General features: G+C 54.9%; 6 protein-coding genes across 6 annotated transcripts; 3 read left to right on the top strand and 3 right to left on the bottom strand.

The window, feature by feature from the left end:
* Positions 1 to 558: 558 nt before the first annotated feature.
* Positions 559 to 2,793, bottom strand: CCMA1212_004722 (uncharacterized protein; the record flags this gene model as incomplete). The annotated part of the gene is made up of 2 exons (XM_073702016.1): positions 559 to 2,531; positions 2,607 to 2,793. The coding sequence occupies 2 exons, from the start codon at positions 2,791 to 2,793 to the stop codon at positions 559 to 561; spliced, it is 2,160 nt and encodes a 719-aa protein (XP_073559638.1).
* A 2,974-nt stretch (positions 2,794 to 5,767) lies between these two features.
* Positions 5,768 to 7,889, top strand: CCMA1212_004723 (uncharacterized protein; the record flags this gene model as incomplete). Its single annotated transcript, XM_073702017.1, has 3 exons — positions 5,768 to 5,775; positions 5,807 to 6,595; positions 6,680 to 7,889. The coding sequence occupies 3 exons, from the start codon at positions 5,768 to 5,770 to the stop codon at positions 7,887 to 7,889; spliced, it is 2,007 nt and encodes a 668-aa protein (XP_073559531.1).
* A 3,473-nt stretch (positions 7,890 to 11,362) lies between these two features.
* On the top strand, positions 11,363 to 12,931 carry CCMA1212_004724 (Septin-1; the record flags this gene model as incomplete). The annotated part of the gene is made up of 2 exons (XM_073702018.1): positions 11,363 to 11,799; positions 11,902 to 12,931. The coding sequence occupies 2 exons, from the start codon at positions 11,363 to 11,365 to the stop codon at positions 12,929 to 12,931; spliced, it is 1,467 nt and encodes a 488-aa protein (XP_073559820.1).
* A 1,574-nt stretch (positions 12,932 to 14,505) lies between these two features.
* On the bottom strand, positions 14,506 to 17,124 carry CCMA1212_004725 (uncharacterized protein; the record flags this gene model as incomplete). Its single annotated transcript, XM_073702019.1, has 2 exons — positions 14,506 to 15,334; positions 15,401 to 17,124. 2 exons carry the CDS (start codon positions 17,122 to 17,124, stop codon positions 14,506 to 14,508), a joined length of 2,553 nt encoding a protein of 850 aa, XP_073559819.1.
* Positions 17,125 to 18,643: 1,519 nt separating this feature from the next.
* CCMA1212_004726 (uncharacterized protein) lies at positions 18,644 to 19,622 on the bottom strand (the record flags this gene model as incomplete). Its single annotated transcript, XM_073702020.1, has 3 exons — positions 18,644 to 18,766; positions 18,874 to 19,192; positions 19,561 to 19,622. The coding sequence occupies 3 exons, from the start codon at positions 19,620 to 19,622 to the stop codon at positions 18,644 to 18,646; spliced, it is 504 nt and encodes a 167-aa protein (XP_073559822.1).
* Positions 19,623 to 20,609: 987 nt separating this feature from the next.
* CCMA1212_004727 (uncharacterized protein) lies at positions 20,610 to 21,525 on the top strand (the record flags this gene model as incomplete). Its single annotated transcript, XM_073702021.1, has 3 exons — positions 20,610 to 20,813; positions 20,874 to 20,907; positions 21,137 to 21,525. 3 exons carry the CDS (start codon positions 20,610 to 20,612, stop codon positions 21,523 to 21,525), a joined length of 627 nt encoding a protein of 208 aa, XP_073559821.1.
* Between the last annotated feature and the right edge of the window lie 402 nt (positions 21,526 to 21,927).

Genomic DNA, 21,927 nt, shown 5'->3' on the forward strand with positions numbered 1-21,927 from the left:
TTTCCGAGCTGTCATATGCGAACAGAAGAAAAATGAAAAGAAAAAAAAAGACAAAAAGCCCTCGTCAAACATAGCCAGTCTACTCTTCTCAAGGTCCAAGCCTCCCCTCCCCCAATCCCATGAAATGGGCAGTCCGTCGTATTATTGTGAAAAGGAAAAAGTAAGTCTGGCCAGATACGAAGAGGTATAGGCCATTGCCATATACAGTAAGGTACCTATAGAGAAATCGATACAGGGAGGAAAAAGAAGACGTCCCGAAAGTGGTGTGCATCCACCGGGGGAGGCAAGCGTATCATGAGTGTAAAGTTAGGTCTAGGCCAAACACGCCGTCGTCAAGCCGAAAATGAGAGGATGGGAATTAGATAACAATCTGCAATGAAAGAGTAGAATCACCGTCCTTGGGGTGGTCATAACCATCTGAAAAGAAAGAAGGTGTAAGATGCAAGGTTTGAAGAGGGATGGATAAAAGTAGCAGTCGGTGGGAAAAAGAAGTCGAAGAAAAAAGGAGTAAAGGCAACATCCGATGTCACGCTAGAATGATCAGTTCGGATACGCGCTCTACGGCATCATCCCTGGTCCTCTGCGCTTCCCCGCCGCCGTCGCTCGACCTCCAGGGAGCTTGAAGTCGGGATTGTCCAGGATCATGTCGTGGCGCTGCTGTACCGGGCGGCGTTGGGGCACTGGGGGTTGCGGGCTCCATTGTGGGTTGATCCCGCGCTGCGAGATGGAAGTAAAGTTGGAGTGTTCCGATTCGGCGGGACTGCGAGTGCCGCTGGCAGGACCTCGCATATCTTCGTAGTCGACCGCGTTGAGCTGCAGCGGCGGAGGAGGAGTCTGGCGACGCGGCGGCGTATGAACCGTCTGGTCAAAACGAGGGTCGACGTCTTCGTAGTATTCGCCCTTGCCCTTGGCATCGACCACCGGCGCAGTCGTGCCAGACATGTTCGGGGTAGGTCCGCGCGAGGTGTTTGCTACAGGCACCCGAGGCGAGTTTCTCCCAGCCTCTGGGTTCCACTGGGCGCGAGACGGGGCATATTGCCTGGATGGTCTTCCGAGTTGGTTAGCTACTAGATGGACGGCGTGGGTAATGGGGAATACACAGGACAATACATACTCGTCTTGGGAGTACCTACTCCCGTCGCTGGCAAACGTGTCTCTCTGCGTGGATAAGGGCTGCTGGCCCTGCTGGAGATCAACCATTCCGGCAACGTCTGTGTCACTATCTCTCAGGTTGCCGAACTGGCCATTGTTGCTGCTCGCCCCGGCGGCCGGCGTGGCGTCCATCTCAATGGCGTTCGCTACGGACGAGACGGCAGATTCGGTAGGTTCCGGCAGCGGTGGAGGGGACTCGGCCCTGGGCAGATCGATATTGGGGCGGTAAGGCACATATGTGTTGCCAGCGGTGCCGCCGGACGAATTCGGGTTCATGGGGACATCCGACTGTAGCGGCTGCTGCGGCGCTCCAGCATAGCCTTGCTGCGACGGCGACGGCATTCTGTTGTATTGGCCGGCCACGCCATCATTAGGGGTGTTCATCGGCGAAGGGCCACGTCCTCCGCCCCTAGGCATGTGATAATAGGGGCCGTTGTGGCCCGCGCGAGGTGGCGGTCCGTATCCTCCACGCCCACCACCTCGCGAGCCGTATCCACCCCGGCCGGGAGGGCCATAGCCGCCCCGTCCTCTCATGGGGGATCCATAGCCGCCACGACCGCCAGCACCGTAGCCATTTACGGGGTCCGTCTCTCTCCTGATGGGGACTCGATTCGAGCGACCATCGTACGGCTGGCCAGCTGGTCCGTAGGTGTTGGGTGGCACGTTGCCGTAGTTGCCATATGAGTCCTGGGATGCAGACCTCTGCGGCCCACTGTAAGCGCTGCCAATCTCGCTGCCCGCAACGGCTGCCATATCGGCGGGCGCGAGCTGCCTTCCATGGGGTGATCTCTCGGACGTGGTTCGCTGCGTCAGGGGAATGCGCTCGTCGCTGACTTGATCATCTCTCGGGGCGTCGTACGTAGCGAACGCAGGCAGGATATCTTGGGTGCCGTTCCCACCACTCACAACCGGCATAGTAGGCTGGGTTGTCATGGTAAAAGTAGATTTCGGCGCCTGGTTCTCTCTGTTGTAGTAGTTCTCTCCGCTCATCTCGGCATTCTCCGCGATCCTCCTCTTTCGGTCCTTTCGGCTCACCAGAGTGCGTCGCATGGCGCAAGAGACCAGAAGGCTCAGGAAAACCAGAACGGTGGCAGCGAGGACAATGTAGGTGCCCCACGCCATGTGAGGGATGAAAAGCAGGACGTCGATGACGAAAGCAGCAACACACACGAGCAACGTGACGAGGTTGAAGATAAGGAAGAATAGCAGATACCTTGACGAGTGCGAAGCAGCGCGGAAGTGGGCAGCAACGGCCATTAGAAGCATGACGAGGGTGAGAAAGGCGGCGACGGGGTGAAGTATCAGGATTGAAGAGAGCGTATGGCGAACGCCGCTGGGCAGATCAAACGACGAACTCTTGGTGTCGGTGAGGACGCTCGCTATACGCACATTGATTGTTAGCTACCGCTCTGCCATTGCTGTGGAAACACTGCGAAGACGATGGGCATTCTCACCAATGTCATAGCCGATGCCGACGCTGCTGCAGCCCGAAGGCCGGCAAAAGCCAAAGACACCAAACTGGACATCTTGAAAACTGCCGAGGGGGATGACCGAGATGATGGGGGCCGACAAGACGGAGAGGAGCAGCAAAGCAAAGGCAATCCCAAGCAGCACGGTCAAGGGCGTCGCCGGTCGGAGCATGTTGACGGATGAACAGAAAGGGCCCAGCAGTAAGAACCATCGACTAGGCGACGCGGGGCGAGGGAGAAGGGAGTCTCAGGAGAGGCGATAGGGACGGTCGGTGGGACGGATATCAAAATGTTTTTGTTGTGTTTCCTTGACTGTCGGACCAAGTAAAGGGCGAGGGAATGGCGTGAAAAGAGAAGAGAGATAGAGAATCTCGTCGTCAGGAACAGGGTGGTGGAAATGGTTTGCGAGCGACTGGGAAGCTGCTGTATTGTGCGCGAATTGGCTGAACGAATGAATGGCCCCCCAAGAAGCGTTACTGGGCTATTGTCGCGGTCCTCCACATCATCCAGAGCAGTGTCGACCGGTGGCGATAGTATCGTGATGGCAGATGCGATTCGGCGATGGCGAATGGAACCCCAGCAGGTCAATTCGCGCCTCGAAGCGCTCAACAAGATCGAATGAGCCGCCCCAGGCGAGAGAGAAGAGAGAGAAGACTCGACGAGTGCGGCACCCAGGTTGCTGTTTGCTCCAGGTGGGCCCGCCGTCTGGGCTGATGACTTTGGTATGGACCTGCGAGTCTGCGGCAAGCAAACAACGAGCGTCAGAAAGGGGGAGAAACCTTGAAAGGATCGAGGTCTGGCGATGATGCCGGAGAGGAGTGGAGAGACCAGACACCTCCAGAGCACCTCAACTGCCGTGAGCGTTGAAGCGACGAGATGGAGCACGCACTGCTGGAAGAGCGCACACAGAATCAATCAATGATAGCCCAGCACAAGCTAAAACGTCCCAGTGATGGACGCAGCGCTAAGGTGCCGGACTTGTAGTGCATTTAGCGCATCTCAGCCAACCGAAGGCTCCATCTCCACAGGGAGGCCCAAGCCCAGACAGGACATGAATCCACCGGCCGTTCGCGGCTGCTAGGCCCCGGTTGAGCATAGCGCTGACTCCAGGCCGTGGGCGCGCTCGAGACCTTCATGTCACGCTGCACGTTCTTTGGCGGCGGGGGAACTTTGTGCCTGGCTGAACAGCATTATATTGGTACTCGTACCTGTTGAGATGGGCTTGATGCAACATTGGAGCGGGAAATTGAAATTGAGTTTGAAGCCTTGGAGAAGCGCAAATCTTAATGCGAGCCGCAATACGAGATGCAACAGGCCAGTGGCGTCACACAACGAGCATTTCGACGCTGAATTACGAGGACACTCGTTCTCACGTCTCGAGGGCAGGAAAACAGAAAGCTACATACAAGTGTCGAGCGCGCATTGACCGTCGCAGTTTTCGCAATGTGCGCGTTCCTGAATCTTAGACCCCCGTAGTTTATAGTGGTGCCGTCCGCTAATCCGATGCCCTGTGCTCGGCTGTCTTGCCCACAAGGCCACAAAAGGCCCGGGAGCGAACTGGGCCGCTGCTCCATTGATTTTCCTTGTGTCTCTCGCCTGACCCGCATTTCGCTGCAGGTCCACGAGCGCCACACAGATTTTCCCCGTTCCTGGCCTGGCCTCCTCTGTTGTACATGGGGGACCAAGACACGAAATCTGTGGTGGCTTTGAATGACCTTTTGGGGCCGCGCTATCGACATGTTGTTGCGCAGCATGTCATCCCAAAAAGCCCCCAGCCAAAGCTAGAGGATTTACGCAGGACGCTTTTTTGCGTGCGACCTCACTGTGAGGGAGAGTGACACGAGAGACACGAGGGACCGTCACGCTGGACGCGTGTAGTGGATGCAGCGAGACTCCCGATAAGGGGCGATCTATCGCAGAGTTCTTGTGATACTGGTGACAAAGCAGAGATGGAAGCCGGGAAATCGGCAATCAAATACCTGCGCGAGTACCGTTCATCCGTCCCTGTGATTGTTGACAGAGTATGTAGAACAGGATGAATGAAAGGAAGTTCATTCAAAGGCCAGGCGTTCTCCGTTTCGCCACTGCTCCAAATGCCTCCATAACAAAACAGGACCCCTGTGAGTGGGGGTAATCGGCGGACAGGCCCTGTTCCGCGGTTTGCACCTGGTGTGCGCCTGGAAGTCGACAAGGCAACGCGTGATGCGCTTTGTACAAAAAGCAATGGGGTTTCCCAGCTTTCCCGTGGTGCAGAACAACAGCGTACGACATCTTCTTCACGTGTCATCTTACAGTGAGTGGCGCTGGAGGCGCTTTGGCCTTTGTATAAAATCAACATCAGTGACGCAAGAGTGCCGCTTCTTATAGAACTTGCATTCAATGACGAGAACGTGTTTGGTTGAGCTCTTCCCCGCATGCTTTCGGCTCGTACTCGTACCCGACGCGAAGCTCTCGTCGGAGGACATCCGCCTATCTTATCTTCCGCTCATCAGCTCTGAGACGTTTCATTTTTCTTTTCTTTTTTTTTTTTTCCCCTGAACTTGCTGAACACGGAGCGATGACGACACGGAGCGACATCTGATACCCTAGAGTTATCGAGCATCTTCACATTTGAAACCTGGCAGGCCAGTGGTTGCGTGAATATTGCTTTTCCTGCTCAAAGGCGTGTAGCCTCTATGTTATTAATCGTCTCTTTACTTATTCCTTCTCCAGTCAGGTTTTCGCTTGAAGCGTGAGAACTGCTCGGCTTGCGAATTTCACCCCGTGCTTGTAGTGGAGCATCGCGTACCTGTATGTACCTACATAAGCTGGACTTGCCAAGGCATCAGGTTAATCATGTAGCAAGCCTTTCAACCAGAAATGAGAGACATCTTTTTCGGGAATAAGCTCTCAGAAGCGAAAGCCAGCCAAGAAAATAAAAAGCCGAGGGAAGAGGGAAAATAGAGAAGAGTACTACTGCATACCAACAAGATACCAAACTCCGTCATCGTATATCCGTAATCCAGATGGCCAAACCTCGGATCAACCTTGAGTCGGCACCGACCGGACATCCGGGGAGCCACAAAATGCCGGGGAATCTCTTCCAGCTACCGCTACCGCTACCATCCCACCTTACCTGCCGACTACGTCCATCCTCCATCTCGTCCATGTCCTTGTCGTTTCGCTCCCGGATGACGCCGCGGTAGAGCTATTCGATCCTCGACAATGCCTGGCATGCTCTGTCGCAGCGGCCTCGGCCTGAGTCTCTCCAGACAAGCTCTGCTGCGAAGCCGCGTGCCCTCACGGTATGACGTCTTCGTCCGGCGCGTACAGAGCTCGGGGCCTTTCCAACCTCTGCGGCCTCCGTCCCCAGCAGACCTCGGAGCGCCGCGAGCCGCCAAGGAGTACAAGGGCAGCCGTAAATGGGGACGTCGACTGCTGGTCACGGCCGTCGTCGGCGGTACCATCTACGTCGTCGACCGGCAGTTCTACGCCTCCAGCATCGGGCGGTCGCTTCGCACGTTTGGCACGGCGCTCGTCGCTGCCCTCGACTACAAGATCAACTTCCGGCCGGAGCCCTGGGTCGGAGGGACTGTGCCCGATCTGCACATGCGCAATGCGGAACGGCTCTTCCACCTGCTGCGCGCAAACGGCGGGCTCTATCTCAAGATCGGCCAGGCCATCGCCATGCAAAGTGCGGTGCTACCACCCGAGTTCCAGAAGATGTTTGGCAGGATGTTTGACGATGCTCCGCAGGACGACTGGAAGGCCGTGGAGGCGGTGATACGGCAAGACTTTGGTAAAAGCGTCGAGGAAGTGTTTGGCGTCAGCTTCAGCGGAAAGGAAGGCTATGGCGTCATGGAGAGAAAGGCTCGCGCCAGCGCAAGCGTTGCGCAAGTTCACTGGGCAAGGCTTCCCGATGGGAGAGAGGTGGCTATCAAAATTCAGAAGCCAGAAATTGCAAAGCAGGTATCCTGGGATCTATGGGCCTTTAAGTATGCCACCCCCCCCTATTACTTTTACTCCGCTATTCCTTCTTGTACTGCATGGTTCTAACTTTGATTGTTTGAACCGAATAGGACCGTCACCTGGATATTCTCCAAGTGGTTTGACCTTCCCCTCTACACCTTGGTACCGTTCATCTCCGAGCGTCTAGAGCTAGAGACAGACTTCTTGAGCGAGGCGAGGAACTCCGAGACGATGCGCCAGCTGGTCAACTCAGAGAGCCGTCTCCGAGGGCGGGTCTACATCCCTACTGTGTATACCGATCTCAGCACGAAGCGAGTGTTGACGACCGAATGGATAGAGGGCATCAGACTGTGGGACAAGAAGGCCATGACGTCGAGGTGGCTAGGAGGATACGGAAAGGGCAGCCCGGGAGCCGGCACTCCTCTGCCGCCGGTTGACATGGACCTCGCCCGCCGCGAGCTTCGCACAAATCCCTACCAGGAAAAGATCAAGCCCGAGCGCCAGGAGTGGAAGGGCCTCCGAGGAAGAGGCGGCCTTGGCCTGACGACCAAAGAGGTCATGACCACCATGGTAGACCTCTTTTCCGCCCAGATCTTCAAATGGGGCGTCGTCCACTGCGATCCTCACCCGGGAAACATCTTTATTCGACGCCTCCCCAGCGGCCGCGCGGAGCTTGTACTGATCGACCACGGCCTCTATGTCTACATGTCGCCCAGATTCCGCCATGAGTATGGCAGGTTCTGGAAGGCTCTCATGACGTTTGACAACCGAACCGTCGTCGAGGTGACCGAGAAATGGGGCATCAAGGCCGCCGACATGTTTGCGAGCGCGACCCTGATGAAGCCGTACGAGGGCGGCGAGTCCTCCATGCAGAAAGACATCAAGGAGCTCGAAGGCCTCTCTCCAGCGGAGCGGCACTACTACCTGCAACAGAGGATGAAGCAAGGTATTCGCGACATCCTCGCCGACGAGGATAAGTGGCCCAAGGAGCTCATCTTCATCGGCCGGAACATGCGCATCGTCCAAGGCAACAACCAGTACCTGGGATCGCCCGTCAACCGCATCAAGATGATGGGCGAGTGGGCAAGTCGCAGCCTCTACGAGGACCCCAATCTTCCCTGGGCGCAGCGGCTGACCAATGCATGGCGGCACATCATCTTCAAGTCGGTCCTGACTTTGACGGATGTCGCCTTTTATTTCTTCAAGCTGCGACAGCTACTTGGTCTCGGCGGCGGCATGGAGGATGAGATGGAGCGCCGCATGAAGAACATGGCGCATGAGTACGGCATCGAGCTGCAGCATGAGGTCTTTGAAGGGTGAAGATGACGACTGCAGAAGGCCTGATGGAGTGTTTGTTTTCCTTTCCTTTGTTATCGAGTACTTACAGAGGCTGGTAGAGGCGTTGGTCCTCAATGTTTTTTTTTTTTTTTAGAGGGAAGAAAGGAGGTTACGAAGAGCGTTTGGCATTTGGACACATCCGTCCACCTGATGAACTCTATGGATTCATACCCTTGTACGAGTATACTGTAGACGATATACCACTCACCGAGACGGCATTGGCAGCCTTTGCCTTGCTTCACATGTCCGTTGGCGATGGCGAAGTCGATGTGATCTGCTTCCTCCTTTGTACCGTATTGTAGCCGTAATGGTAGGTAAGTAGGGACAGACTTCGTACCACCTATACCTCTCTCCATGGATCGTATGCCATTGTCGAGATGAGCTCGCTCGTCTGCAAATGAGCACCGCCGAGAAGTTGTCGAGTTCCTCCTATGTATTTGCACGAGTAATTCAAGACAATGAGTGCTCCGTCCTTTGTCGCACAGGAAGGATGCTGTTCTTGTCTCCGTCATTCTATTGGATCTAGTGTCAGCCTCGTCCTGCGGCTAGCTTGGCGGGCTTTTGTGGCCCTGTCGAGGCCGGTTTCACCTTAACCACGCGAGAAGAAGCTGATGGAACCAAGGGCGATGCGTGATTGGTGTCTGAGTAGCGTGACGACTCTGAGATGGCGAATAGAAGCCGACCTGCAATCTTAAACGCTTGCAGGGATCGCAGGGGACCTGCTGGAGTCGGTGCCAAGAATCGGGCAAAGCTCCGCGATGGGACTTTGGCCCCAGACCATAAATGATGTTTGTTCCAGCTCCCTCTGCGTCCTGAATCGAGCAGCTCCCGCAAACCAAGGCGGGCTTCTGCCGTCGCAATTTGAGCGGCTCAGGACAAAGACACAGATCCGACATGGTGCTGAATTCTCCCCCGAGCCATTGCTGCCATTGTTCATTTCATCTTCTCTTCGGTAACCATGCATACTTCTTATCCTTAATTAGCCTGTCCAGGCTGGCTTCAAAGAAAAATCTCATTTGAGGGGCAGCATGCGAGGTGCGGAGGATGCAAGTGTGTCGCAACCCAACCGAGCCAACGAGGCCCCCGGCTGATGGGTATGTGCTGGTATGCGAGCGAGCACGGCATACGAGGTGCTTGCAGTACTCTGCAGTACTACTACCTCTAGCATGCATCCCAGAGCGAAAGCCCAAAGCCAGTTTGTGACAATGCAGACTCTGCTGGCACCAGCAATGGTGGGTATCATGATAATGTCGTGGCCGGTTAAGTAGCAAGCAGCAGCGGTGATTCGTGTGCTGTATCACTTGCACTTACGTCGACCATGGCAGATGCTTCCTGCTCCAGATAGGTAGGCACCTTTCCAAATCCGCCGTGCCTGCGAGAGCAACCAACCCGTGATGCCGTTCAGGCCTCTTCTGTGGCCAGCAAGGTCATGGAAGCAAAAATCTACCAAGGTGCTTGTACTGTACACGGCTCATGTACTACAAGTATGGCGCTTCTTGGGATTCCACACTTGCGCCGCTCTCCTATGTGTGCCGGTGCGACAGCAAGATGTCGAGGTCGTCGCGTCGAATCAAGGCTCAGCTAGGTAGCTTGGTAGCTCAGGTGCCGTGTTTCATGCTCGCCAGGGGTCGCAGGAGACTTGCAATCGCCATGACATGATGCCTTGCCAGGGCTGGTTAGATGCGCTTGTGGAGAGGCGAAATGGGGCCAGGGTCACCTAGCATCACGAACCTAGGACCCTCGATTGGCGCTTCTGATGGCACTGGCTGTCCTGGTTTGGGTGGCTCCCCTGAAGCCCAAGAGTTGGTGCAGAAGCCGTAGACGAGCGAGGGCAAACGCGCGCAAGCTGTCTGAGCCGATGCGCGCTCCCTCCCTCTCCTCTCTCAACTCTTCTTTTCCTCCCCTTCTGCCCTTTGTGGGAGTGTCAAAGCCTTCGCTCGCTCGATTTCGTTCCCTTGCCTCATCGCCGCGATATCCTCGACCTTTGTTTCCCGATTCGCCGCTTCCTCCCCTGGCTTCTTCGGCGCTTGACGCTGCCGACAAGTCCTTGTTATCTTCTCTCTCTCGCTCGTTACCGCTGTGACATCCGACCGAACAGGCTGTACTTGTAAGCCGTGACCCTGGCCCTGGTGATACCTGTACTGCAAGAAGAAAAAGCTTTGGGCAGGTTCACGAGCTGAGTCAAAGCGGTGTCGAGCTCCAGCAAACCCCCCCGGCTCTGTTGCCTCTCTTTCCGCTTTTCTTTCACAATCCGAGTCAAGGCAGGAACAACCACAACACCTGCGTTTTCCTAACGATCTTGATCATCTTCCCCGCGTCTCGGCTGGACCAAGAGAAAAAAAAAATAAATTACATCAAATCAAAATCATTATCTCACTCGCCAACCAAGAAGGAGCAAGAGACAAAGGAAAAGCTCACGGGCAACCACACAATTGTAAGTTAACGGGGATCAGCATCACTCTGTCTTCCATTCCGCTGCTCTTCATGCTTCCTTTGCGCTCCGTTTTCCCTTTTGCTGCCCTGTTCAAAATCGACGACAATTGCGACAATTCTCCCTGCTGCCAGCTCCGAAAAGCGCCGCGGGAGTGCAATTGCTGCTGCTAGGCCATCCTGACGTGGCGTTGCGCTGGAGAGGGCATTGGCTGGCTACCTATGGACAGCGGCGAGCTTCAGCCTTGCGACAAAGCCGACTCCTCCTGTGATGCGGCGTGGCCAGCTGCAGAAGCAGAGATGGGGAAACGGCCAGCTGTTCGGCGATAGACGCTCGAGATGCTCAGAATTGAGCTTGGAGAAACAGTCGCGACATCGCATCGGTGGGCTGTTCCAGTTGGCCCGCAGCTCCCGGTCACCGGCCGCTGCAAGCTGTCGGCGGCTGCTTTCGACCCTCCCAACGCGTCGCCTGGCGACCAGGAGAACCCTGAGACCCTGACTTTCTGCTTCTGAATGGCTGCTAATCGCCTCCCTTTATCATCTAGTGATCATTACGATCGAATTGGAGCCGTCTCCGCTGCAGAAGCCCCGCCTCCCCGCCTCTCTGCCTACGTAAGTAGCTGATGCATTAGACCTGCATTGGCATCCTGGCACAGGAATTGTTTGTTTGGGTATGCATGGCATTTTCTTCTTTGTTACCGCAATGCTTTAATCGTTGGTGTCTGCTTTGTTTTGCGCCTTTGTGGGTTTCCTTGGTGCGTCCCCAGCAGACAAACCACCAAAGTCACTTGCGGATTCAGTTCTTTCTGACCTTTGTGTGCTGAGTAGGGATTTCGTCTCGATCTTGCATCTACCAACCCGGTGCTCCGTCAGTCGATACCACCGGACTCAATCTTCTGTCGTCATTGTCGTCGCGACACAATACTATACATACTTGCTCTCGATCCTTCTCGACCTAAGTTCCAGATAGCGGCTCTCTCGATCTTGGACGAACCTTCACCCAGCAATTCGTCGCTGGCTAGACAATGACTTCGCCCCGTCGCTCGAGCTTCGGAATGCTTCTCAAACGGACAAAGAGCGGCGACTTAGGCAAGGGCAATAGAAAGGCCCACGCCGACGCCGACCGCCAGCATCCACCCACTTCGCGAGCCGCTCCCAAGCTCCCCGAGTTCTTCAGCGGCTCCGAGCAGCTGTCGAAGTCGTTTGCACCCGAGCTGCAGGCCAATCCCGTCGCACCAAGCAGCCATTCTGCCCGCGAGTCGAGCAGTCGCTCCTCTGCGGAGCCTGCTCGTGCCGTTCCCACCAACATCCCGATCCCCCCAATTCCCGCTAATGCATTTGATCCCTACGCCAGATCAGAGAGCATGACGAACCGGGGTCGTTACAGCTATGCCAGCAGTGCTATGAGCACGATCAACAACCCAAGGAGAATTCGCAGACGCAAGGACCCGACTCCATTCAAGTAAGCCGCCACCTAATCGATAGTCATCTTCCCTTCTCTTTTCTTCCCCTCCCTCAATCTGATTGAACCCCAAACGCGCAAGTAAACTAACTAAACCACCAGCATCCTGATCCTGGGAACACAAAACGCCGGCAAAACCTCTTTTCTCGAGTTTCTCAAAACTGCCTTGGCGCTTCCGGCGAAGAAGCAGGGCAGAAAGCAGGATGAAGAGGTGTTCCAAGCTTCTATCCCACCCGTTGGCAACTTCATCCCGCACTACCTGGAGACGGAAATCGATGGCGAGCGGATTGGGCTGACCCTTTGGGACTCTGAGGGCCTGGAGAAGAACGTCGTTGACCTTCAGTTGAGGGAAATGTCTGCTTTCTTGGAGAGCAAGTTTGAAGAGACGTTTGCCGAGGAAATGAAGGTCGTACGCTCTCCGGGCGTCAAGGACACCCATATCCACGCGGCTTTCTATGTCATGGATCCCTCGCGCCTGGATCGCAACATTGCGGCCGCGAAAACCGCTGCTTCCCGCAATGGCTACTCCAACGGAAAATACGGCAATGCGCGAACCATTGGTGCTCTCGATGAGGATATCGACCTTCAAGTTCTCCGAACTCTCCAGTACAAGACAACCGTCATCCCCGTCATTTCCAAGGCAGATACCATCACCACCAAGCACATGAATGTTCTCAGAAAGGCAGTCTGGGACAGTATCAAGACAGCAAACTTGGACCCCTTGGAGGCTCTGGGCTTGGACGAGGATAGCAGCAGCGTCATCGAAGAGGAGTCCGAGGAAGCCGAATCAGACGAGCCAGGCGCATCGCCTGCCACTGCAGGCCATTCGAAGAGGCTCTCCACAAACTCCATCCGCAAACACAAATCCCAAGAGGAGGCCAAGGAAGAAGAGGCGCCATTCCTTCCCCTTTCCATCATTAGCCCCGATCTGTACGAGCCCGGCGTCATCGGTCGGCAGTTCCCCTGGGGATTCGCTGACCCCTACAACGAGGAGCACTGCAACTTTGTACGCCTGAAGGAGGCCGTCTTCACCGAGTGGCGTGCCGAGCTGCGCGAGGCAAGCAGAGAGCAGTGGTATGAAGGCTGGCGGACGAACAGGCTCAAGCACCGCGATCTCCCCCATGCGCGATAAAGGCTCATACGGCCTTGGTTCGCTCTAGGGCGGCGGCGTCGGGTCGGAGTGCGTCTCCTCTGCCACTATCCGTGGAGCAATTATGCAGAGCAGCGTCATAGTCGGGGAATCTGGCCGTTGCCCACCACGCGGTGCTGCTGTCGGCTTGTCATGAGTTCTCTCGCACCTCACTGCTCCTTGGTCCCATTTGCCTTCATCACCGCTTTCGATTTGCTCACTGCATAGTGTGGCCGCTTCATGCGGTCCTTTCCTTTGAAGCGAAATGAGCCCTTTTTTTTTTTCTTTGTCTTCGAGACGATAGCTGGTTGCGGACTCTTTTCCTTGCATGGCCGGCAACCCAACATCATTTGAGAAGCCTGGAACCAGGCATGTTATAATCCATGCTCTGTGCATATGCGATGGGATGGAACCGCATTTCCCTCCACTTGGCCAGAGCCACTTCCTGTCTCTACCGCATCTTTCTGCCTCTCGCTTCTAGTCCAGGGCGGTTCTGCAATTGCACTGGCCTGAGAATTGATTTGCGAGCGCGATGGACCTTTCTTTTACCTCTCAACTTTTCCTTTTCTGATACGCAGATGACTTTTGATTCCCCCCATCATTCTTCTGATGTCTTTTCCAGCTCTCATAAACGATGTTTCCAGGGAGTTCTTCCCTGTGGAGATCATATTGGCAACACGGAAACGACGACGACGAATGGTGTTTTCTTCTCTTTACATTCCGCAGCCTGGTGCGAAGCAGTATGATCGATACCCGATGATGGGAGACCTGTCCTGGCGGCTTGCCCTGTTCTCATTGTTTGCGTCGTCTGTCTCCTTTCCCTTCCCCTTTTGCCGGAGGGAGAAGAGAGGAATTGGCACAACAACAGGAAGCAAGCAAACGGAGCCCTGGACAGGAACTCATGAGCATGTGCGGAAGATTGCTTGGACAGATGTAGAATAGGATGAAAGAGAGGATTCTTCTTTCCTAACAGAGTCCTTTTATTTTGAATCTTAACTTGACCGCTCTTTTCTTTTCTTCTTCTTACATGCACCTTCCGAGCTATGCCTTTGAAGTCGTATAATGTGGCATTTGCGCACTGAAAGGCGGTGCCTTTGGTATTACGCTGTCAGTGAGGAGGTTTGGAAGGATTCGGCCTCCAGCCATGTCACGTTGATGATTGCACCGAGATACAAATAGTAGGGACATGAGATCCTTGAAATAATTGGCTACCTAGTATACTCGTACATGTGGTGTAGAGATGAAGGGGTATCGGTAAGTGCGTAAGTGCCTATTACCTGCAGACATACTATAAAAGAGGCATCGTGCCAACGAAAAGATCCCTACCTAGGTAGCAAAAGATCCATGGCTTGTTGCCGTCACATATGGCACCCAGGCCCAGAACAGGCAAGATGCCACCTCCAAGTCCTCGCCTTGGAGAAGGCCACCTGGCCAAAAACCGCAAATGAATCATGAGATATCCCGCCCCTGAACCATGCAATATGTCTCGAGAGACGGGAGAAAAGAAGAAAGAGAACAAGAGAAGGAAATAAGGAAAAGAGGAGACAGTCCACCTAAGCCACCTCGGAATGCCGGATTCATGGGATATACGCCGTATTCGTGGGCCTGCCATGCCGGTCCACATCACACTCCCGCCTGTACGGATTCTTGCCCGCGTTAAGCACCTTTTCCACTTCCTTATGGCTCAGTGCCACCTGGTCGAATCCCGAAGGCAACGGCGCATCGGAGATGAGGAAATCGACCTTGAGGTTGCGAGCCTTGTCACGGTACGCTTGCGCGTTACGCGGATGTTCAAACTTTGCGTTGTCGTTTTTGTAGATTTCGGCCCAGGAGGCGGCGTGTGTGTGAATGAGCCCAATCAAGGTGTTGCAGTCCTTTTCGCTCCAGGGGTGGCGGGTCTGGTGAGGTCGCGGCCTGTCCGACCGAGCTGTCCTGCGGTTTGCCTCCTTGGCGTGCCGCAAGGCTGCATAGTCTGGAGCGGAGGGCGGAGGAGTCGCGGGAGGGTTCTCTTGCCTCTGCGATTCTCGTGCCTGCTGGACAGGAGCGGACGAGGTAGCTGATCTGCGCCTTTGGGTGTGCCTCCGGCGCCCATGTGGTGCATTACGGTGGCCATCTTGGGATGAATCGTCGCTGGGGTCCACGTATGGACTGTCATCGTCATCCTGAGATCGGTCGCCGGCGGCTGATCTTCTTTGTTCCGACGGATCTCTGACCACAATGGTCGACGAGGTAGCCGTCTTGCCCTTCTTGTAAGTCCTCGGGCCGACCTCGACGCCGTCGTCGCTCTCTATCTCATAAGCGTCACTTGGGTTAGAGCGCTTGCGTGAGGACCCCGTTGTAGAATGCTCTTGAAGAGATGACGTCTTTAGCATTTTGACCATGACTCTGGCGTTGAACAATGATCGGCTGGAGACAAAGGTCAGTAACGGAAGGGATCACTATTGGGGAAGGGGCTTGGGGGGGTTGGCCTACCTGTCATCCAAGGTGCGTCGTGGTGATGGCTCGGGGCTACGGATACTTTCGGGAGAGCTTTCCCCGGCCCATGAGCCCCCGTCAACATTTGGCGATGGGTAGCTCCCTGACTGCGCCAAACGCTCTTCTTCTTGAGCCTCGTCTTCCTTGCGCGCTCTTTCCTGCTCTCGATCCTGTCGCTGACGCCGCGTCCTCTCTCGAACAGTGGCTTCACGGGCGTCCGCTTCACGTTCGCTGCGAGTCCTTTCTTGCTCTTGGCCATGCTGCCGCCGCTTCTCTCGGGCTAGGGCTTCCTCTCGATCCCTGAGCTCTTGTTCCTTGACTCGGCGTTCCTCCTCAAGAGCCCTTCGCGCCTCCTCAAGGGCCCGTCGTTGCTCCGCTTCTTCCTTACGCAGTTGCTCCAGCAGCCTCTCTTGCTCCTTGGCCGCCTCTTCTCGTTTGATCTTGGCCATCAAGAGTGAGATGTTCTGGAATCTATCCATGAGCCAAGCTTTGAGATGGGCAAGCATGTTGTTGAGGGGAAACTCGTTTCGGACGCCGGTCAAGTTCATGGGACTTCTAATCGCCCTCTTTCCACTGTCCGACATGATATCCCACATTTTCTCAACCCTGGCCGAGCAGACATTGACTCGCGCTTGTGTATCGAGTCCGGCAAGAGGCCTGTAAGGACCTTTTTTGAAGAGTTCGGGGTATCCCCCGTTGAAGCCTTGGGCAGCTCCAGGCTCTGTCGGGCAAAACACCCAGCTAAGCTCCGTACGCTTATCTATACCGTCGGCAGAACCCGCTATGCGCTCGATGGCTCTCTGAGTTCGTATCTCCAAGGACAGTGATAAGTACTGTTTTTCCTCCTCGGCGGCGAAGTGGCGGGGGAAGTTGGCGTCCAGGGCATCGAGGAAAGGCTTTGAAACTCTTCCATCGAACTCGATCCTCTCTATTTGAATAAGCGCGGTGGCAATGTTGGCCAGTTTGACGGCAAGAGGAAGAGTGGCGCGCGTTGTTTCCGATATTTCAAGTCTTGTGTTCTTCAGCCAGTCGTACTGGAGAAAGGGGAATGCTTGGCCGGGGGTGAGGAAAACGGCGCGAGATGCCTCAAAGGACTGCATCTTCATGAACAGCATCTTTTTGTACGACGGCCGCGACTTGTTCTGAAGCTGGCTGATGACGTTCTTGGCGTCCCTTGCCAACGAGTCAACGGCTTCGACCTTGAGCTGGTGCTCCTCATCCTCCATTTCGTGCAGTAGCTTCTCTTCCATCTCCAGCTCGGCTGCGGATTTGGGTGGGATGGATGGTTCTTCGTCAGAGTAGTCCCTATCAGGGCTTATCCTTAGGCTGCTGCCGCTGGGACGGCGAGGGGCCCCTCGGCGAGGTTTTGGGTCATACACAAGGGATCCTTTGCGTGGAATGGACGTGAGGCCTTTGGGCAGTTCCACGCCCGGCACTGCAGGAGATGAGCTGGGCGGTGGAAGCGATGCCAAAGAGTCGACTGGAGGTGGTGAAGAAGGACGAACGCCAGTAGGATGAGAGGGAGGAAGAGACCCCTTTCGTAGTACAGAGGGAGAGCTTGAATAAGGAGGAGCAGCGCTGAGTTCCGAATCAGAGTCCCTGACGACGTCCTGGTTTTCTTGCCGCCTTGAGGCTCTCGGGGGGTTTCGCCTGACGCCTGGACGAGCAGGAGGCGATGAAGGCGCGGCTGCAGTGGCCTTGCTGGAGCGCCTGGTCTGCATCTCGGCCGAGCTAAACCAAGTTGGCTCGAGAGAAAGCGGGCCTGCAGCAGCCAGAGCGGAGAAGATGAGAATCAAAGAGGCCACCAGCTGGGTGGGAGCTCAAAGAGGTGAGGAGAGAAGCTGACAAAAAAAGTGCGGTAAAGGCGATGATATACGCGCCATATGCCGCGCAGAAACGGCTACGAGAGGGCTGTTGGTACAATTAAAGTGCGAGTTTGTGAAAAGCACGCTGCTCACCTTTGCTGCGATGCTGCTTTGGTGTCTTTGTCGTCTCTGTTTCCTTTGTCGTTTGTTTGTGAATCCGAGAGCTGCGTCTGTTTGCTTGTAGAGCTTTGAAGAAATCTAACCCTAACCCTTTAAACAAGACGGGAGTTGGTTGGTTGTTTTGACTGCAGCGTGACGAGGATGAGCTAAGCCGGATTCGGCTTTTCTGCCTCCGGCTAGAGGGCCCTGTCAACAAAGGGGGGCAGGGTGAAGGAGATGATGGAGCCTTGCTCTGAAAACTGGGCGGAGCTTTGTACAAATGTCCTCAGCAATTACTCTACGAGTATGCTGCTGGAACCTGTGTTGCGTGTCCAGAGCCAAAGATGAGCAGTACTAGGAGGCCCTGGCAGTAATTTGGTTGGTCTATCAAGAGCGGCAAACGCCGGCTTGTTGGCTCATCTGGTGGAGGATGGCGGACAGTGGGTTACAAAGAGCATACAAAGCGATTGAGGTGAGTTTCGCAGTCCTGTGTGGGCAATCGCGGCAATGGATTGGAGTGCAAAGGAAAATCCTTTGTCAGGTATCATGCGAGCATCAAGGGCACGACTTGGTGTTGGCTCGTCACGTTGTAGCAACCCCTCGATCACGGGCAGTGATTCAGCCCGTATCGAGAACGCACCATGCCCCAGTAAGAGAGAGAAAGAGAGAGCACTATCAAGGTGAGCACGGTATGGGGCGACTCTGAGATGTGGCTGCTACTGGTGGTCCGTGATGCCTGCATCTAACCACCTGGCGGACACGGGCAAGATACATGTAGGATTGATTGCCTGCTCGAACAGCAATCGGGTATCAGCAGCATTCACCGGAAGGTGACGCAAAAACTCCAGTCTCTATGCCGCTTTGTGAAGAAGATACCACCTGTTGCACTTGTATGCTCTCTGCAAAGTGCTAAGGGGTTCCCTCTACGGATGCGGTACATATGTCTTTTTGAGTTCTTATCAGAAAGGAGAGCCATCGTCGTGAAATAGAAGCAAATGAACCTATGCACGAAGAAGCTGGATATAACGAAGTCTTCTAGTTATCCTGCCGGATCGTGCTATGGTTCCATTGAGCAGGCTGCACGTCCGGCTTGAATAGAGCAAAGGCACGAGTGCTCTGTCAGTAGGTACCGCAGGTATGTACTTGATGGGTGTGTTCGGGTCAGCTGGGCGGCAAAGAGCGGAGGTCATGATCCTTTTTTTGTGAACTGACGGGAGTCGTCGTCAGACAAGGAAAGAGACGAAGCAAGAAGGGCGTCATTCGTTCCGTGGCCCGCTCATTTGCTCTTCTGCTGGATCGTGATGGTAGCCGGCACATGCCTATCCGGGCCAAACATGCCTGAGAGATATGCAATGCGGGTGAAGGCAAGGAACAACTGTCTCGCCAGACGCGCAATTAGCTGTAATGCCAACAAGACGCAGTAGCGTTGCGACTCGAGCTGCAGTAGAGGACATTGCTGGCGGTCTCTTTCTGCCTGAGAGATATGGGAAGAGAGGAGGCACCTACCGTAGCCCCCAGATTCCCCCAGGCCATGGCATTCCATCCGGAGACGTCCATGAACCTGTCCGTACCCATGCCATACCACGTGAAGCCAACGTGGCCGGCATCAGCAAGCAAGAGGGCAACGAGGTAGCTTCGAATGACTCTGGCCTCAGATGTCGTCCGGAACAGGGCCAAGCCCACAAAGCACATTGCGAGATACATGTTCCCCAGTTGATGGGCCATAAGAATGCTATTCTCAGAGGCAGCCACGGGTTTGCCTTGAGGGATCTGCTGTGCAACGAACCAGGCCGGATCGTAGACAGAGCCGGCGAAGCCTGCTACGCTGTGATTTGCTCAAGGTCCAGGTTAGCCGTACAGTTGTCGAGTGGTTCTGTCGAGCGACGTATAACTGGCAGATGCTGGTGTCTGCAGAGTGCCTCTCGCTTGCATCTCTTGCAGACCTCTTGCAGTTGGGTAGAGCTTGGGCAGTGCGGGATTGGGCTTGCTGCCACCCTCCCAGCTGTCTACGACCCCAATTTTTTCCTGCAGGAAAATAGACGAAGCTGAAAGAGGGAGAGAGAAGGCAAAGAATGGGGGAATAGATGGCGAACCGTCTCAGCCACGGGCTGATTGGACAGGCAGAACCATCATACAGCAGCAGCTGGACTGAACTGGATTGGACGGGACTCGGGATCGGGTCTGTGGGCTTACAGCGACAAGGGCTCGAGGACCGTGAAGACGAAGCGGGGGAAGGGCGGCAGAGAGGCGGCCATCATGTGCTTTTGGGCGTCGGGCGTGGCGGGGGGAGAAGCAGGGCAGGAGACGAGAACGATAAAGAGAGGGGGACGAGGATGAGGAGCAGGCGAGTGGTGTGAGCGTGGAGGGCGACGCGTTGCAAACAGGGAACTATATCGAAACTGTATCGAGCCACTGACGAACGAACGACCTTGGACCCGGCTGTTTATTGGGCGATGATGAGGACGGCGATGGAGGTGGACAAGATGAGGCGATGATTTCTGTGGGCGGTGCAGCCGTCTTTGTTGGACTTTTCTTTGCAAGGAGCCTAGAGATGGATCTGGTGTTCTCCGGTTCGTGTTCAGCGGCAGTTTGGGATATTACTACTAGGTACCTAAGGTACTACCTACTTACTAGGTAGGTAAGAGGAGACGAAGTGGTTGGTTGTATGTACCAATACTTACTCAGTGCGCTGTACCTACCAGTGCCAAACGAAGTGATCAGCCAGCATTGGGCACGGTGTTCAGCTGACCAGCACAGATGAATCAGATCAAATTGGACAATTCCAGTCCATTCCAGCGGTTGTCATGGCGCCAGTTGTGTTCTGAGCCCCTACCTCAGGTGCCCCGGCAATCCGTAACCAGTGCAGTTTCAGTGGGAGTCGGCACAATTCAGGGCCGTCTCGGGCATCTGGGTCACATATTCACACATACAGAGTACAGTCCACACCTCTTATCACGGCCTGAGAGCAGCCCGCATGCGGACAGACAGTGGCAGGTTTTGCTTTGCTGCTGCATTGAGAATCCCCGGTTTTTGTCTTGCCGTGATCGATCCCATGTATCTACCTGTAGATACCTAGCTGACCTCTGATTCTACAAGAAATGACCGCAAACTCAAGAAGGTTTCCACTCACGTCGAGGCTTCTTCCACGGTGCCTCCTCGGGTGGACGGAGTCGGAGTGAGGGGAGAGCAATGGGAAGAGCGTGTCCCCTGTTGGCGGTACTTGTACCTGGAGAGGATACGCGATGCTCGCGCGAGGTCGCACCGGCGACGCCAACGCGCCGGTACCTGTACACGAGGGGATGGAACGAGACTCTCCCCTCCTCCATCTTCTCCCTTGTCCGGTTACCAAGGCTCCCTCTCCCTTCACTGAAGCGCGCAACTCTTTTCCCCTGTTCCCTTTCCAGGGCTCCCTCGGCCCCGAATCGACCAGTACCAGCCTGCGCATGGTGCGTATTACCACCTACCTACGACTTCATACTTATGCGCATCTATCTATGTAGATATAGACATTCGTGGCTTTGACTTTAGATCTCAACAATAGTAAGACGCCCAAGATACCTCACGAGAACACGAGGCAGCAGCAGATGCCAATCGGTATTCCTTTTTCTCACACGAGCTGTCATTTTGCCTCTTTTTTTTTTTTTTTTTTTTTTTTTTTTTTTTTTTTTTTTTTTTTTTTTTTTTTTTTTTTTTCCTTTTCCTTTTTTTCTTTTTTTTTTTTTCTCTTCCTTTTTCCCTGTTTCTCCCCTTCTCTGCTAAATCGTAGTAGCGCTGTCTCGGCTTCCTTTCCCCGAGCCCGCTAATCCAGCCGCGTTGTTTGCCAGCTCCCATGCCTCCGAGTCGTTCCTTTATCATAAGCTGCCAAGACGTGGAGGTCAGGTAGCTGCAGTACTTCACGTGCTGACACCACCTCTGAGACCTTCGGCCTTTGGCACTCCCCCTCCAGCGCCTCTGTTGACTAGCCACACCTCGTCGGCACGCTTCATGCTCTCAGCTCTCGCCATCTCTGTCCCGTCTGCCTGGTACCTACCTGACCTCTTACCTCTACAGGTACAAGCCCCAAATTCTAATTCCCCTCCTCCTCCCCCCCTCCAGCCAAGTCCCTCTGCTCTCCCCCAAAAAGGGGGCCTTTCAGCCGTTGCAGCCTGCAGCAAGTAGAGATCAAGAGGGAGAGAAGAGAGAGCAGAAAGCAAAGTCAAAAAAAGGTACAACAGGCTGGTGGGACGGGCAGGCCGGGATTCCAGCGCCTCGCGCCCTCTCGCTTCGGACCAAGCAGGACAAGCAGGACTGCCTACAGGTAGCAAACAAGACACGGCCGACGACTGACTGGAAATGTCGACGCCTCACGCTGCGGAAGTGCGGCAGAGCATCATATCATAGGCCCCTTCCCTCTCCCTCACCTTTATTATCACCCTCACCCTCTCTTCCCTTTCCACTGTTTCTGCATCAACTGCATCAACCCGTGTTCTCTTTCGTTTCTGCCCCCCGTATCGTCCTTCTTTTCCCTCTTCTTTTTTCTCTCTTCCTGCTCCTCCTTCTCCTTCGTCATTCTGCCATCTC

This window comes from Trichoderma ghanense (assembly GCF_004382785.1).
Source record: "Trichoderma ghanense strain CCMA-1212 chromosome Unknown scaffold_4, whole genome shotgun sequence".
NCBI lineage: Eukaryota > Fungi > Ascomycota > Sordariomycetes > Hypocreales > Hypocreaceae > Trichoderma > Trichoderma ghanense.